The sequence below is a fragment of the Protomyctophum parallelum genome, assembly GCF_964188405.1.
Source record: "Protomyctophum parallelum genome assembly, chromosome: 12".
Lineage (NCBI taxonomy): Eukaryota > Metazoa > Chordata > Actinopteri > Myctophiformes > Myctophidae > Protomyctophum > Protomyctophum parallelum.
In genome coordinates, this window is record NC_139712.1 from 21669564 (window position 1) to 21688316 (window position 18753).

The following is an 18753-nucleotide window of genomic DNA, read 5'->3' on the forward strand; positions in this document are numbered from 1 at the left end:
TAAAAAAACCTTAAAAAACCCTTAAAAAACACTTTAAAAAAGAACTTAAAAAAGTACGTAATTTATTCTAATTGTTATTGCAATTTACGAGCTGCGTTCGCTTCCTGCGTTTGCGCGTCTTACTTGTGTAAATAGCCTGCATCCTGCATCCTTTTAGACTCACTAAATTGAGAAACTACGCAATCATGTCACCCTCCGGGGGTCCTGGGATGCAATATTGTACTAGTCTGTACTGTACTATTTACATAACTGCATGTTAAACGTGAACGGTTCAGGTTTTTTGGGTGCAATTGAGCTCAGAAAATCCTTAAAAACGTTTTTTTATGTCCCGATCCCCTTGAGATAATTTTCTTTGCTTCATTCCATGCGTTCCAGAACACGTCCCTGACAGACGGCAGTCCCGTGCCGTGTCCCAGCATGCCTCGCTCCCCCGGCTCCATGGTCAACCAGTACAGGCTGGAGGGGGAGGAGGAACAGACCGCCGCCGACCATCACGACGACGACGCCAAAGATATCTTCATCACCGTCGACAACCCCGAGAGCCACGTCACCGCCATCGAGACCTTCATCGTCTACAGAGTAGAAACCAAGGTGTGTGTGTGTGTGTGTGTGTGTGTGTGCGCACACACACGCACGCACGCGTTGTGAGCTTGTTGATCTGCTATTTTCAAATGGCCAAAATGTATATAGTGTTGAAGTGGTTGAAATGTATGTTTTGGAATAATAATCAAAATCTACAAAGTGACTAGTAACTAAAGTTTTCAAATAAATGTAGTGGAGTAAAAGTATAATATTTGCCTCTGAGATGTAGTGGAGTAGAAGTAAAAGTATTGGAAATACTCAAGTAAGTACACATACCTCAACATTGTACTAATTAAGTAAATGTACTTAGTTAATTTGAGAAATAAACATTTTTCATGTTCCTCACAAGATGAAATCCCAGGTTTACAATTGGGACCAAAATATTCAGGTCTGAGTCGGGTTTAGAGGTTGGGCTTTTAGGCGTTCAAGTTACAGATGTGTCAATCAAACCCCTCACAGTTTCCTGATCTTTTTCCTGAATGTTTTCTTTCTTTCTTTCTTTCTTTCTTTCTTTCTTTCTTTCTTTCTTTCTTTCTTTCTTTCTTTTTATTTTCTTTCAAACACCATACAATAAAACATCACAATAAAACAAAAGTAAAGATACACAATATCTTAAAGGTATATTCAGTGATTTCACTTAATTAAAATATCACTTATTTTTTTGTTTTGTTGTGATAATCCTCTCTACTATAGAGTGTGCTGACCATATAAGGAGTTCCTCCCTGTCCCCAGTTAACCCCTGGGGGTCAAAAAACCTTAGGTTTCGCTTTTGGCTCTCTATCCTGATTGGATGAAAGGCTTAGGTCCCAGCCAAAAACGAAACCTAAGGTTTTTTGAGTGAAATCACTGAATATACCTTTAAAAAAAATATATATATATATATGTCGATAGACAATAGGTAAGTGTGTGTTTGAAAAGGAGCAGGTAGAAGCGGATGCTTATAAATTCCTACGCCTTCATAACGTTTTTATATTGATACAAAAGTTTAATGAAAAATATATATACCGGTATATGTTAAATAGAAAAATTACACATACTGTACATTAGTACTTCAACACCACTTCACAAAGTGGTGTTGAAGTACTCACAAAACGTTCCATCAGCATCATACATTTTGGCTTCCCTCCTCATTTCTGTACTTCTTAAAAATGCTTTTCTTATATTGATGTTTAAACTGCGGCATACTATTGCTTTGTTTTATCTCTTCCGGAAGTTCATTCCATAAAGTAACCAATTGGCCAATTGGCACGTTGGCAGCGAGGAGACGGGGCAAGCTGTCCTTCTCCCCCATAGAGATGCATCTTAAATGACGGGATTTTGTTAAAATGACGGCATTTCTCCATATAAATAATCGATCATTTCAGTAGCAAGAGCATCACAATGTCCTCTAAATCATTCAACGGGCCTGTAGTAGGCTATGCACTGGACACATTTTTGCATGACATTATTTATACAAATACAAGGAAATGACAGAGGGAGAAATTAACTTTTATCGACCACCCGACAGGAGTTTTCATTTTGCAGGGTAAGACTACGGTCATTAGTATTATTGGCATCACCTGGGTTCGTCAGGCGTGTAACTTTCCAGACGTTAAGCCATGTATGTGTTCAACAACACAGCCATGCAAAATAACACTGACAGCTATGACGTGGTGAAATCTTGACCTGCATAGCAACAGTTGCTAAACTATTTGGATTGGCATTGGACAATCGCTTTTTGGGGTGAGATTTAGCGAAGGGCTAATTTAATTCACATGTAACACCTTGGCAAATGCCCCCCTTTCTCGCTGACAATGTTCTGTTTCTGTCAATGCACTGACAATCTACTTTGTCAAGTCCCGCCCGTGGTTGTGCCCCTCTTCACCCATTGGTTGCCGTCTCTTGGTTGGACAGAAATCCTTTCTCTCTCCATCCACTATGATTGAAATAACGTGTTTTTCAGTTGCTTCGTATTGGTATTCTTATTTTTAACTTGGTGTCAGTAATAAGGAACACCACAGGTACAGCATGGTGACTGGGCATATATCATGTTTGTTTTTAGGTTTTTTTTCCAAAAAATATGTTTTAGCAAATTCAACATAAACAAGGCGGAACCAGGGCAGAACGAGGCAGAAAGAGCCTCCTGGTTAGTCAGTCAGGCTGACAAAGGGTGAACTGCCAATGGCAGGACATGTGTCTCAAAAGCCCACATATGAAACGGTCTTTGTCGCCCATGCAGACCACGCGCAGCGAGTTCGACTCCAGCGATTACGAGGTGCGCCGGCGATACCAAGACTTTCTGTGGCTGAAAGGCAAGCTGGAGGAAGCCCACCCCACGCTCATCATCAATGTACGTATTATACGGCTGAGGAGCAGTGTTGCCAGATTCTGTGACGGAAATGTGCGACCTGTTCCATGAAAACAAGACCCAAAGAAGCGACTATAGGCGATTTGAAAATAGCCGGTCTACAAGCTCACAACGTGTGGCGAAGCGTTGTGAGCTTGTAGATCTGCTATTTAAAAAAGAAAAAAGAAACATTGGGGAAAAAAGTGACAAATGTGGAATATTTTTTATTTTATTTTTTCACAAACACAAATCTGGCATGGTTTAAACAACATCAGGAAATGAGCCCAAATAAGCGACTACACTTAAGAAACAATCCCCAAAAACGCATGCCGCAACTACAATTATTACAAGCAGCTTTATAGAAAAACAAGCACAATGTTGATTATAATAAGCGGACATGGCAACACTGCTGAGGCGACTCCATCAAATATATATATATATATATATATAAATAATGCTATAATGGAGTCGCCTCAGCAGTGTTGCCATGTCCGCTAATTATAATCAACATTGTGCTTGTTTTTCTATAAAGCTGCTTGTAATAATTGTAGTTGCGGCATGCGTTTTTGGGGATTGTTTCTTAAGTGTAGTCGCTTATTTGGGCTCATTTCCTGATGTTGTTTAAACCATTGAGTTCCCCAGAGTACTGTATTTGTACTGTAAGGACCCTACAACATCTAAACATATTTGGTATGTAGGCCTATATATATGTATGTATATAAATTTATGTCTGACATAAAACGGTCCCTAACTAGGCTTTCTGTTCAAGACATAAAGGTAAATATCTCCAAAATGGAAGATGGTAAAAAAAGAAAATAACAATAATTGGAGTGGACAAATTAAGCTTTCTTTTGAGGTATGCGGTGTGCTTCTCGCTATAAGAGAACATTTGCTTTGTCGGCCTTGGGAAAGGTTGCTCGTCCAATGCTATCGGCGTCGGCGTCGGAGGTAGCCAGGCTGAGGGAATCGTCCGCGTGCGATGTGCTAACCAAGGACTATTAACGGTAGTCTAGTCTGGCAATGAATCGGAGCGGAATAAACAAAGCGACATGGTGTTTTTGTTTGTTTTTCCTTCATCCCCGTCGTCACAGCCGCTGCCGGAGAAGTTTGTGATGAAAGGCATGGTGGAGCGCTTCAACAACGACTTCATCGAGACCAGGAGGAGAGCCCTCCATCGCTTCCTGAACCGTGTCGCCGAACACCCCGTGTTGTCCTCCAACGCACACCTCAAAGTCTTCCTCACGGCTCAGGTAACGAACACCTCATCCTGTCCTCTTAACGCACACCTCAAAGTCTTCCTCACGGCTCAGGTAACGAACACCTCATCCTGTCCTCTTAACGCACACTAGGCATGTAGCGACATATCGTAGATCGATATATATCGATATTAATCTTGACGATATGAATCGATTCATTTAAATAAAAAAATCGATTTTCAAAAGTTTTCTTTAAAACAATTTTTTAAGGGGGTTAGTGTGTGATGTGAAATGTGAGCTTTAGTCATATTCCATCATATTCAAGTGCTTTTGGAGAGAAATGAGTCACTTTCAGTAGTGAGCACTTTAGTAGAGCACTGTAGAGGGAGCTGTGTGTGTCTGTGACTGTAGAGGGGAGCTGTGTGTCTGACTGTAGAGGGGAGCTGTGTGTGTCTGTGACTGTAGAGGGGAGCTGTGTGTGTCTGTGACTGTAGAGGGGAGCTGTGTGTGTCTGTGACTGTGCCCAGGTGATGATGGTCGTTGATGCTCATCAAGGAAGGCAATTACGTTTCTGCACTGTCAAAAGTAATGCTACTTCTTTTGCAATGTAGTTAAATAAAAAATCTCAGGGGGGAAGACAAATTCTCTAAAATTTTAAAAAAACATTTTTTTCTTTAAAATATATATTTTTTTTAATATCGTGAAAAATCGTATTGTGAACCTCATATCGTGATACAAATCGTATCGTGAGTTGAGTGAATCGTTACATGCCTAACGCACACCTCAAAGTGTTCCTCGAACACCCCATCCTGTCATACTCTAGTTTTTGGTGATGGGTTATCACCGTTTTAGGTGATGGCTTATCACCTAAAACGGTGATAAGAGTTGAGGCCATCATACTCGCGGTGTGATGTCCCTAAGGATTGACCCCGCCTCCCTGTGGTTTACCCAACTTCTAGACCAATCAGTGAACGAGGTGATAGCTCCAGAGTGAAAATACTTGTCTGATAGTAAAAACAGAGAGATGGGTCTGTGTCCGCGGTGATAGCTGATCATCACCGCGACTGACGTAATGGTGTAGTTTTCCAACCCTTTAAAAACTACACCGCGGTGATAAGCGATCACCAAAAACTGGAGTATGTATGAGCCTTTTACGCACACCTCAAAGTGTTCCTCACGGGTCAGGTAATGAACACCCTGTGCTGTCCATTTAATCCAGAATTCATAATGTTTTATTTAACGTTTGTTAGCTGTTTATAGGCCATTAGAAAATACCCGATCTACACGCTCACAATGCGTCACAGTGTGACACATTGTGAGCTTGTAGATCTGCAATTTAGATCTTTATACATTTGAAAACTTGAAATGGGACATTCTGCATAATGAGTACTTTCTACTTTTGGTACTTGGAATTGCAATACTTTTAATTAAGTACATTTTTAATTCCGCACTTTCACTTGTAGTTCTAAATTGCAGTATTGATACTTTTACATAAGTAAAACAATTGAGTACTTTCTTCCACCACTACTAGGAACCGATCCGGTCATCCGCTCCCCTGACCTTTGACGTCTAAACTTTAACCTCTTAATGAACCTTTAGGCCACCGCTGGGTTATAGGTTGGGTGTCGTTAATTTCCGGCACTGGTTTTCCACTAACTGTACGTTCCCAGTTAATCAGATTACTATCTAAATGCTTTAAGACTTTGAATGTGTGCTTGAATGCACTCTTTGTCCGTCCATAGTCTACCACAGACCTGGGCATTACATCAAATTCAAAGTCAGAGGTTACTCGGAAATTTTTAAATAAAAGCGTACTTTCTAATTTTACCTTATGCATGGGCTGAAACGGCATTGCTTTTATTTTGCTTGTTATTAGTTGAGTTTTCTTAATTGATGTGCTTCTGAATCGTGTGTTTATGTCAGTCAGCGTAATGATCCCGCCACCGCACGGACTGGAGAGAGAAGTGTCTCTCTCCCTTCGGCTTGCACGACTTGCGTCAATGTGTGCATGCGTGCGTGAAGCACGGTGCAGGCAATACCAGTTCACGTTGCAGGTTGGAAATCCGGTATAGAGAGGATACGGAAAACGACATTTTTGACCAGATATAGTAGGCGGGCTCTATACGACTAATTAAATTCCACCAATGTTCAAAACATGTTTCTGGTTGGCCGACAGACTGACACAGCACAATACTTAGTTCTGATTGGTTCAGAACGAAAACAATAAAAAAAAGACAGGAGGAAGCTAAATGAAAATAGCGCCGGCAACTTTTGTTGAATGAGAAGTCACTCAGAAGAATGCGATTAACCACTTAAACAAATACTTTTAGCAAAATGGCAATGCGACGAGCAATCCCAGGAACAACACATTTCCATATGGGGGTCCGCCGCCAATTTACGTGAAATGGATTGGGAACCACTGACATAGAAACAACAGACAGAAAACTGTCATCATTTAGAAGCCATTTGCAGAATCGGGTCCTCAGGTCTTATAATGGGTTAACCCATTAAGACCTGATGCCGATTTAAAAAAAAATGAATAAAAAAGAAAAGTATTCTTAATCCTGACAGTTTTCTTGAAAAACCTATGTTTCCATGTCAGTGGTTCTCAAACTATTTTATGTCGGACTCCCAGAAATTATTATGTAATTGGCCGCCGACCCCCATCTGAAAATATGTTGTTCCAGGGACAACCTCCCAGAAGCAAAGATTTGAGTTAAAAACGTTGGCTCTGAAAGAATATAGATTAAAAGATTTACACCATTTTCACAATTTTTAAAGAGCTTGTAGATCTGCTATTTTTCAATAGCTATAAAGCCTAACATAATGCTTAAATCACCAAAAGGGGTTCCCGCCCAAAAAATGGTCTTTGTTTGTTGTTGCAGGAGCTGAACCCTCACAAGAAGCAGGGCCCGGGCTTCCTGAGCTGGATGGGGGACACGGTGCGGGCCGTGGCCCACTCTGTGCGCGGCGTGCGGAGCCGGCCGGAGGAGTTCGGCGCCATGCAGGAGTACGCCGACGCCTTCAGCAACAAGATGTCCTCCCTGGACAAGGTCACCCAGAGGATCATCAAGGAACAGAGGGGTACGTACCGTACGGTTGGTCATGAAACCCATTCGAACTGGGAGAAGCAATCCGTGTCATTTTAGATGAATACTTGAACAATTATTTTATGCTTTTGTATATTCAAAAATAGCAGTCGTGAAATATATAATATATATATATATATATACATTATATTATATATTATTATTTTTTGAGGGGCAATAGCCCCTCCTATGTCAGGCCTTTAGTGTGTATAAACACACATTTTGTCCCAACACAAACATTGAATGCATTGACAATGAATGGACAATTTTTGAGTGTTCGTGTAAACACAAACATTGCTTAAGGTCGAGACGCAAATTCCGATCGTACTGTATATGTGACTGACATGAATTAATCGTCGCCCTAATAATAACAGTTGTGGGGCCCACCACCCATCGTCCCTATAGAGGGTATGCGCATGCTTAAAGTGAATGGCACATCGAGTGGCAAAGCAACAGGCAAAGTGAGTTTAACATTGTTTAACGTTGTTTAATGCAATCAGATATGACTTTTCTGTTTGGATGTATGGGCTGTCAAGGCCAGAAAGTAGTTTTTTGACACTCAGTTGGCCTTCCTGCATAACTTCCTGGTTTGATGATGATGTCACGCGCATACCCTCTATACTGCAGAGTACCTGGAGGAGTTGCGTCAGTACGGGCCCACCTACAGCCAGTGGGCCGGCGCCGAGGGGGAGGAGGGCCCGCTGGCGGAGCCGCTGGGCGGCGTGGCGGCCTGCGCCGAGCTCTGCGGCAGGGAGACGGAGGAGCAGATCGACCACCTGGCTGAGGTGCTGGTGCCCGCCCTGCACGAGTACGTCCTCTGCGCCGACACGCTCAAGGTAAGGTCGGCCGACCGGCCATGCACCTGTTTTAGTATTAGCATGTTAGCATTAGCATGATAGCATTAGCATGTTAGCATTAGCAGCATGAACCCCGCGTCAACAAGGATTTCCACCTCGGAGGAAAGGCCTTGGGTATGCGTGTTCCTAAAATCTTCGATTTTTCCAAAAAATAGCAGACCTACAAGCTCGTAGCGCGCCACTCAGTGGCGCGCTATGAGCTTGTAGATATGCTGTTTTTCGATAGCTAAAGCATAACATAAAATGTAGGTCGGCGGCCATGCGGCGGAACCTATAGCTCTGGTCCATAGCCTTCTACTGCTTCAGTATAAGGCGTTGGGACTTTCACTTTTGAATCTCAAATCGAAATCGGACCAGCCTCTCCTCTTTAGCGTAAATAAAAATAACGTTTTTGCTATACTAACCAAAACATCTTGAAATTGTGCCTTTAAAACTGTCTCAGTGCCACATGACGCCTTTGGACGCCTCCCCCTGGTGGTCAACAGTGCCAATGGCGCCTTTAGAATCCTCTAATCTGGTGTGCAGGTGATCATATGCACATTTCATGCACAATAGAATTACAATTTCTTCATTTTATTTATAATGGGCTTCGGGGAGGGGAAAGGAACTGGTTGGAATAGCGTGTTCCTTCCACGCGCTTCGTCCAACCAGGGAAACTCCCCCCTGTCAGGTGTAAAGGAGCAACTTGAACACTCAGGCATGAAGGAAGCATGAGTTCAAGTCCGTTGCTCTCCCCTTGTCCCCCATATATGGGGACTAGGTTGGTGGAGGGTGTGTAGAGCCCAGGATCACATTAGATGATTGACACAGGGGTGAAAAATGGGTTACAAAATTGTGGGATAAAAAATATATTAAAAAAATATATATATAATGGGCTTCGGTGGCAACGAGGGCCAAAACTGCTGTCCACCAGGTGGCACTGAATGGGTACAGTACTCGAGTAAATGTATTTGGCTACTTTCCACCACTTCTATTTTTAGGGAGAACCTAACGCCGGAAGTCTGTGGTTCCTCGTGCAGGAGATAAGATGGTGTCGCTGTCGGGGGGGAAAACCACAAGTGTTTGTTTTCAGGAATCAAATTTAAAAAAATAGCCAAAATTGCCGATCTACAAGCTCAAAACCTGTGTCCCCTAGGGTAGCACTAGGTACCCTCAAAAAACATGCTGTAATCCTGGTCTCTATACTGCCTCCCCCTGGCCAGCCGGGCTGCCTGGTGGAGGGGAAAGGAACTGGTCGGAATAACGTGTTCCTTCCACGCGCTACATCCGGCCCGGGGAAACTCCCCACTATCAGGTGAAAAGAAGCAGCTTTGACTACTCATTCATGGAAGGAAGCATGAGGTCAGTCTGGGTCAAAAGAATGGCTTGCAATATCGTGAGATTAAAATAAACAAAAAAACGTATGTTTTGAGCTATTCTTGTGTGACACTGCAGTGCAAATAAAAACACAATTAAATCGTTATTCACAATTATTATTGTGACTAGTAATCATCAACTTTTTGCAACAATTGTCAAAATCGTGACAGCCCTACTACAGACTAAAACTGCCTTACCTACTTGTTATATCTCCCCTCCTTGACAAGCCTCCGTCTCACGAGCAAAATCCACAATGCCGGCGGCAGAAAGTAACCAAATACATTTAGTCAAGCACTGTACGAGTAGTGTCGACTACAACGTTTGAGGTATATATACCTTCCTTTCTTATTTACCGTTGAACGCAGCACATAACAAGCTTTACTGTAACCGGCAGTTCTGTTGAAACAACCTCGTCACCACCCTCATATCTTTAAAGTATTGAGTTTGTGCTTAAAATGTACTGTAAATTCTACAAACTGTTAATAAATATTTCAATCAATCAAAAAAAGAACAGAAAAATAAACTTGACATGTTGACGGGAGAAACAGTGCTTTTCATTAGACAAGTGATGAAGACGAGAGCCTGGGAGAGCTGAAAACGGCATGTGTATTAGCCCATTTAGGCCTGACGTCGAAAAAAAAAAAAATAACGTTCGCTCTGAAAGAATATAATTATACACTAATAATATATTATGTTATATTCAAAGACGTGTGCCGCATTTTTTACGATTTTTCAAAAATAGCAGACTTACAAGCTCGTAGCGCGCCACTCGGTGGCGCGCTACGAGCTTGTAGATCTGCTGTTTTTCAATAGCTAAAGTGGAACATGATGCTTAGTTAAAACACCAAAAGGGGTTCCCGCCCAGAATGGGTTAGAACTGGTAACATACAGTATAGCCGCAAATGATGTGTGCCTTATGTTACTGTATGCAATGCACGTACACGTGTGTGTGTGTGTGTGTGTGTGTGTGTGTACCGTAAATGAAATCTACTGCAACACAATGCATTTATACTGTTATGTGCACTGTGTATGAATGATATAGACATCATATATAATGCATGTATAATATCTCTATTGTCTGCCAGGCTGTGCTCAGGAAAAGAGACAATATTCAGGCGGAGTTCGAAGCCAAAAACGAAGCCCTCGCTGCCAAGAAGGTCGACCAAGAGGCAGTGAGTAGAACGTCGATGCGCACGCACGCACGCACGCACGCACGCACGCACGCACGCACGCACGCACGCACGCACACAGGCACAGTACACACAGTATGCACGAGCTAATGTACTGTACAAAGTACACACACACACACACACACACACACACACAGGTTTCGGGGGCTTGCAGTCATCCTCCCAGATTCTTGTAATAAAGCGAAGGAGGCACAGAGATGCACTCTGAGCTCGGTGGCAGGGCTTGTGTTGGAGACACACCTGGGGAGGATTTAGTTAAATATCCCAGGCTTGTCAGGAGGCCCTATATAATATAGCTTCATCTTATAGAATAAAGGGCGCTCGATATTATTTCATGAAGCCGTGAATCCCCCCCCCCCCACGGGTGGCTAATCGCACTCTAATGAAAAATCCTGTGCCTCCTCTTTTGATGACGGCTGGTTGCAAATGTCATGGGGACGCCATTCATTTTTTTCTTCTGAAAAACCTCATGTTTCTATATCGGTGGTTCTCAATATTCCATGTCAAGGACTCCAAAAATTATATGTAATATGCCGCCGACCCCCCCATCTGGAAATATGTAGTTTAGTTTCAAGATTGGAGTTTAAAACTGAAACTCTGAAAGAATATATGTTCAAAGATGTGAATGATGTGAATCATTTTCACGATTCTTCAAAAATAGCAGACCTACAAGCTCGTAGCGTGCCACTCGGTGGCGCTCTATGAGCTTGTAGGTCTGCTATTTTTCAATAGCTAAATTATAACAATGTTTTCAAATACCAAAAAGGGGTTCCCGACCCAAAATGGGTTAAGAGAGACGGACGCAGCGCATGGAGGGAGGATGGAGAGTTTACTTGACATCTGTGAGGTTTATGTACACCATTTTGTTTAAAGGTCTTATTCCCCCTGCAGACTTATGACTTAACTCAGGGGTTCTCACCCTGTGGGTCGCGACAATTATTTGTGGGGGTCCCCAAATTATTTGAATGGCCATACTGTATAATGGAGGCGTGACTGACTGAGCGACAGGTTTTGCAGGCTTTCATAGTAAAATCTGCGACCTGCCGTTGCAGCACTGACAATGGAATGGACAAAAGTGCTAACGGTGATAGCGCCAATGCTAGCGAGCTATACAGCAAGTAGCAGAAAACGACAATGTTCTAATGGCGATCACCGGATAATCAGAAATGACCTCCGAACATCGGCGATCTGTTCAAAACTACGGACAGCGGCGTATTTTCAGAGAAAAGAGGCTAATACAGAAGCTAATGTGGTCGGGTCCGCACAGTCACGGTGCAGACGAGGCCCAAGCCCCCCAGAAAGGCAGAGTAGTGGTGAAATGGGGAACTATAGGGGCAGGAACCTATCTCCTGTTTCTGTAGCCATGAGGCCCATAGGGGCAGGAACCTATCTCCTGTTTCTGTAGCCATGAGGCCCATAGGGGCAGGAACCTATCTCCTGTTTCTGTAGCCATGAGGCCCATAGGGGCAGGAGCCTATCTCCTGTTTCTGTAGCCATGAGGCCCATAGGGGCAGGAGCCTATCTCCTGTTTCTGTAGCGTGAGGCAGCTTGATGTACAAGTACACCCCCTGGACATGACGCTAGTATGTCACAGGGACTTACCCCCAATCCAACCCTTGATGCTGAGTGTCAAGCAGGGAGGCATTGGGTCCCATTTTTACAGTCTTTGGTATGACCCGGCCGGGGATTGAACCCCGACCTCCCAGTCTCAGGGCGGACACTCTAACCACAAGGCCACTGAGCTGGTACCATCCTCTTGTCTGGTGGCGTGAAAACCAGACTGGAATTCCCTCTGCTTTCTAAAATCGCAGGAGATATTCCAGTGCAGCGGGGCAGAGCGGGGAATATCGTTACCAATTTGCATTCCTCTCTGAAGCCACGTAAGGAGAAGATGCTCGTTTTCCTCGCGTGTATAACAAGAACGTCATCCAGGTCTGAAATGTAGGCCTATTCTTTTGCTAAAGAAGCAAGTGTTATGGAATAGCCTGCTCTGTCATAGTGCATTTAATCAATAGCCGATCCACAAGCTCCAAACGCACCACGGCTATTTATTAACCCATTTTGACCTGACGACGGTTCTACAAAATGTCTTCTAAATCCCTTTTTTTTAAATGCCATGTTTCTATGTCAGTCGTTCTCATACATTCATGTCAAGGACCCCCAAAAGTGTATGTCATTGGCCGTCGACCCCCATCTGAAAATATGTTGTTCCAGGGAACCCCCCCCCCCCCCAGATGCAAACATTTGAGTTAAAAACGTTTGCTATGAAAGATTTGTGCCGCATTTTCACGATTATTTTATTTTCAATAGCTAAAGTTTAAAATAATGGTTAAAACACCAACAGGGGTTCCCACCCAAAATGGGTGAAATAGTTTTGTTGTGCATTCTTTTCAATACATTAAAAGAGTTCCGTTGACATTTGCGACTGCAATTAGGCCTAAAAGATTGAGCCTAGCCTATACAGGGCTTTATATTGATTCCCCCCCCCCCTTTATCTGTTATCATTTGTGAATTTGCGTTTGACTAAATGAAGACTTATCAAGTGTTGCGCTTGAGAGGCTCAAGTGTTGACCGCCTCTCATTTTTATTTCACAAGTCTAAGACTATAAGATTCTGTTGTTTTGCACAATTTCATTTCATTTTGGTTTGCACCGTGTTTCTTCTATAGCACTTAATGCTGCATGTGACTTTGCGTTTGACAAATACCTAATTAAGACTGATGTGTCGCGTCGTGAGGCCTCTGAGCCGCATGGCCCCGTTGTTCCATGAGTTACAGGTAGCCTACGGGTCATTTTGTATTAATAAATAATTTCTGTTTTACTAACTCCTAAGTTTTATAATGCTGCTGCATTCATTGCACATTTGTGTTCGAGTTTGACAAATAGACGGACCTACCTCGTTCACTTAAGATGATGTCTAATGTCGCAGAGCTGTTAGACCGTTGTTGGGCGGCAGGCCGTATAACTTGCCGTAAGTTACATACATTTGCACTTCTATGAAATGGCCTACAGCCGCCTAAACTGCATTTGTGTGCTTTTGTCTGCTTCGTGTTTTTTGGGGGTGGTGGAGGAGACGAATAACAGACAGGTGTATGATGTGTGTTCCATTTTCATTTGCATTACTGCATTCAGTTTTACACCATTATTAAATTAATGAAGACCAGGACTAATTGAAAAGTATTTCTAAATACAGGTTTAAACACTGCCATCTCGATTATTCGTTGTCAACTAATTTAGTAATTGATTAATCAAATCGGCAACTAATCACTGGAGTTTTTTGCAATTTATCATAGATGATTTGAGGATTGAGCCATCTCTCTTCCCTTACAATCTGATGATAGTTGCACAGTAGCAACTGCAAAGCAAAATATGACACATAACGATTATAGTATCAAGAACAAAACATATCGCTTGAATATTTATTTTTAAATGACCTATTTGAGTTCAGAAGAGTTCCTAGTTTCCGTGCCGGGAATGGGTTACTCCAGGTTACTGTCGCTGCCAACCCCGCTATACCCGCCTTTTGTTTTATGTGTTTAATCCGCTGTATTGTAATAAATAAAAAGAAAATCCGTCTTCGTAGCGGAGATAGAGACTAGATGCATTCGCTTTGATGACGAAACCGGAAATCGTCACATGCTGTGGGCTGCTAGGGCTTCTGGGAAATTGAGGCCAATGGAAATGCATGGGGTGCAACGCCTCATTGAGACGAGTCTTGTGTGCGTCTTCCGGGTGCACCAAGATGGTGGATGATACGCTCGGATCACAACATACCGAGGGAGCTTTTTTCGCTGGATTTTCGCGGATTAAAAGCCCAAATAATTCAGCGTATGCTCTAAAGGTAATACAACAATCTCGGCAGTGAAGGGGGGTTGATTAAAATGCGGGTTAAGTGTGTAAAACAGTCAAACTGTTAAGACACATGTGTAGCTATTCTTAAATCAAATGTATCTGCAGTCAGAATAAGCCTAAAGACACCATGAGTTGCTTTCATTAATTTAAATTGTGTTAGTTAGAACATGTCTAAAATAACCTAAAATATATATTTTAAGGTGATAGCTAAATAAGTGTCATAATCTGGTTAATCGTTTAAATAATCGGCAGATTAATCGATTATGAAAATAATCGTTAGTTGCAGCCCTAGTGGGCACTATATCGCACAGTATCGCATATCACGCTTCTGATCCACTTGATTGCACCGCGGTTTAAAGGATGTAACCGCGACAGCCCTAGTTGTGAGCATTAAAAGGACACGGGTCGTTTAAAACTGTCTGAGGTGCACATCAAAACCAGAGTAGACGTGAAGATCAACCCTGAAATATACCCTCTCCCTTCTTTTAATGGTTAAACGTTTTATTTATTTGGCATTGGCAAATTATTTCATTTCATATTTATTACACAAACATTTTACTTTCTACTTATTTTTTTATATATTCCATACCAGAAAAGAAAAGGAAGAAGATATATCTTATTTATACCTGCCCCTATCATTTAAAAAAAATCATCAAATTGAGGCTGCTACCAACCATACATTTTATATCACCATGATTACATCAAATAAAAAATAAAGAAAAATAACAAATATAGAGCTCAACAAGAGAACAAACAAAACAACGCAGGGAACAAAAGAACACTTATATCTAACCTTCTAATTCATATTTTAATTTTTTTTTTCCTTTTTAAACACTTCCTTAAATGTAAACACTGTTGTAAAACTCTTCAACTCCTGGTTTTGTGAATTCCATAATTGTAACAGAAGTTTTAGTGTAGTCCGAGCGAACAGATGTTTGAAATCATGTCTTCTTCTATGGTCCTCATCCTCTGAGCTAAACACAAATTACTTCTGTAACTGTAACTAATGATCTGTTTTTCGCTCTGAACACCACTAATAATGTTCGTAATTCAACCAAATCCATGATTTTCAAAACACCTGATAACATAAAAAGCCTATTGGTGTGTGTTCTGAAATCTTCTTTATACATGATTCTTAACGCTCTTTTTTTGTAACATAATCAATTTACTTTGTTCAAAATAAAAATACTTTTGGCCACCTTGGCTTTTATATATGCTATATGATTTTTCCATGATAATTTCTCATCTAATATAATGTAATATAATTACAACGTCCTGTGATACAGTTTGCCTGCCTCAATCAATAGTTATTTATTTATATAGATTTTAATTGTTCTATGTTTCATTATATAGTGTTTTATTTTTTAGTTGTTCACACAGTTCAGTTGACGGGCAGAGCTGGTACACATTTGTCATGTCAGTGTGTGGCCAGCAGAGGTCAGTGATGTTCCATGTAGCAGCTCAGAGCTGATGGTTGCTGTTACACCGTGCAGAAATGTTTAGTACAGTGACTCTCAACCTGAGAATATTGCAAGTGGACCCCAACAGCTAATTGGCAAAACACCTTTTGTAATGATAATATAACCTTAGTATTATTTAAAATATAAGGCAACGCTGAAATAGAGCAGGGGTTCTCAACCCGTGGGTTGCGACCCTATAGGGTGGTCGCCAACTTATTACGACGGGTCCCCAAATAAAGAAATAAACTTTTTTTCACGAGGGGTCACGAAACATGGCCAAAGCTTGTGCGGGGGTCCCCAGCCAAAGACGTGGAGAACCCCTGCAATAGAGCGTGACAGACAAACGCAACAATGACACCTTCCCTCTTCCACAACACAGAGCGCACACAAGATGCAACAAGTGTCTCCGAAATCGATTTTAATATTCATCATCGATCATAATCGAAAATCAAGAAAGTGGTAAATGGTAAATGGTGCATTTATATAGCGCCTTTATCCAAAGCGCTTTACATAGATTGTGCATTACATTCACCCATTCACACACACATTCATACACCGATTGCGGCGGAAGCCATGCAAGGTACCAACCAGCACATCGGGAGCAATTTGGGGTTCAGTGTCTTGCCCAAGGACACTTCGACATGTAGACAGGAGGAGCCGGGATTCGAACCGCCGACCCATGGATCATTGGACGACCTGCTCTACCTCTTGAGCCACAGTCGTGTATATATATAGGCCAATAAATAAGGCTGCATGATATATCGAACATGTACCTTCATCAGAGTGGAGAATATAAGTATAAATCAAGTTGAGCAAAGCCACTCTTCTCTGCCCCTCTCTCTAACAGACACAGTTAACCATCGCTTGTTAAGTGCCTGCCAGACAGACAATCTGATGAAATGAAGGCAGTTGTAGAATATAGTGTAGACTAGTGAACTGAACGTTTTCTGTTTAAATCAAGTAGCTGTCGATTATTTGATTTGGCTGATGGTCACTTTCTGGCATCCCTAGCACGCGCACACACACACACACACACACACACACACACACACACACACACACACACACACACACACACACAGTGGCTCAGGGGTAGAGTGGGCAATAGAGCGGCTGGATGGGACCCCCCCCCCCCCCCAAGGTTCCCAGTTCGATCCCGGGCTCCCCCAGAGTAACTTGGTGTCGAAGTGTCCTTGAGCAAGACTGTGAACCCCTGTTTTGCGCGTTCGACACTTTATGGTTTATATCCACATGAAAGGAAGTACAGGAATGCCTTGTACAGCGGACAGCAACGTATTGTAAATGAGCTACAGCTGTGCTGTTTGTGAATGAGATAAGAGAGACGCAACGAGTGTGCTTGTGCTATGTGTTATGAAACGAGCTTCTAAATATCTGAGATATTTAAAGGTATATTTATAGTGATTTCACTTAATTCAAATGTCACTTTTCTTTGGTTTTGTCGTGATAATCCTCCCTACTACTATAGAGTGTGCTGACCATATAAGGAGTTCCTCCCTTTCCTCAGTTAACCCAGGGGTAGGGCCGACAAGCCTGTGGCTTCTCTCTTTTTTTAAATGGAAACCCCTGGGGGTCAAAAAAACGTAGGTTTCATTTTTGGCTATAGGTGGCCCAGCCTTCATCCAATCAGAATAGAGAGGGGCCTTCCACCAATCGTGATCGAGCGGGGGCGGGCGTTGGTGTGTGTGTGTGTGTGTGTGTGTGCTGTTGGCCTGTCGTGTGTCTTCCCACACTGTAGTGTGCACATCTCCCCCCCCCCCCCTCTTCTTCCCTTTGTTTTCTTGGGAAAATAACACAATGGGAACTGTGCACAAAAAACACATTTCTCCCAACAACAAAAAAATACTCGTAAAAACTGTGATGTGACGATAACGATGATTTTGATTACTGTACCAGTGAGTCAGACAATAGGAGAAGTTGCCAGTTGCAAAGTGCCTAGACGGCAGAACGTTGTTGCATAAAATACAGTTGGCATACTTGTCAGAAACGGTAGACATCAATCATGGTTAAAAGGAAACGACGCCTCCTCCAAATTGAACAGCTTGCTGATATTGCACAGTACCGTGTTAATGGTTTGGCCCTCCTTTGGCAACGCACACTCGTATGGCCTTGTTTCACAACTTGTGAAATAGACCCTACTTCATCATAAGAGTGTCGAGCTAAAGTAGTGAAAACGACAGACCTACAAGCTCACAACGTGTTACGTGTCGCAATGTGCTGTGAGCTTGTAGGTCGGCTGTTTTCACTCATACTCGCAGCGACGATTTACACACATACTCCGGCTCAAAACAAACTTGGGGCTATATATTGCGCCACCCCATAACCCTTATTTTTACTATTTAAAGAAAACGTTTAAACCATTTTGTGCGGGAACCCCTCTTGGTGTTTCAAGCATTCTGTTCTACTTTAAAGGCCCGCTGACACGCCCCTCGGGAGCTAATAAAGGATATCAAACAATGCTATCATGATTGTGACGTCAGACTGTGACAAGCTTTCTCCATCGACTTCTATGCGGGCTCGCCGGGCTTGGTGGCCGTAGTAGCATAGCAACTTATGCTACTATTTTGGTGTCACATTTAGAGTCATATTTCCTATAAATGTAATTGAAAAAAATTATCTTTTCGCTCTAAAATATTCGTTAGAATGACATTGAGTTGACGTGTAAGTTTGAGGGTAAACTGTTGCATATTCGCAATTTCGCTAATTTCCCCGGCCATCTCTCTCGGTCTCCCCCGCTGACATGCACTCAGCCACGGCATACACTCAGCCCTTCTCACAGGTTGAGTAGCGGCACTGCACCGGGCGAATTTCCCCGGCCATCTCTCTCG

At 42.5% G+C, this 18753-nt stretch overlaps 1 protein-coding gene across 1 annotated transcript in view; it reads left to right on the forward strand.

Annotated features, from left to right (window-relative positions):
- Window positions 1-18753, forward strand: part of snx7 (sorting nexin 7) — a 76939-nt gene that overhangs the window by 8285 nt on the left and 49901 nt on the right. Inside the window, exons 2-7 of the mRNA XM_083778595.1 lie at window positions 376-591; window positions 2801-2911; window positions 4000-4158; window positions 6990-7188; window positions 7821-8029; window positions 10492-10578. Of these exons, the coding sequence (XP_083634721.1) occupies window positions 376-591; window positions 2801-2911; window positions 4000-4158; window positions 6990-7188; window positions 7821-8029; window positions 10492-10578 (981 nt within the window). The remainder of the gene's footprint in view (window positions 1-375; window positions 592-2800; window positions 2912-3999; window positions 4159-6989; window positions 7189-7820; window positions 8030-10491; window positions 10579-18753) is intronic.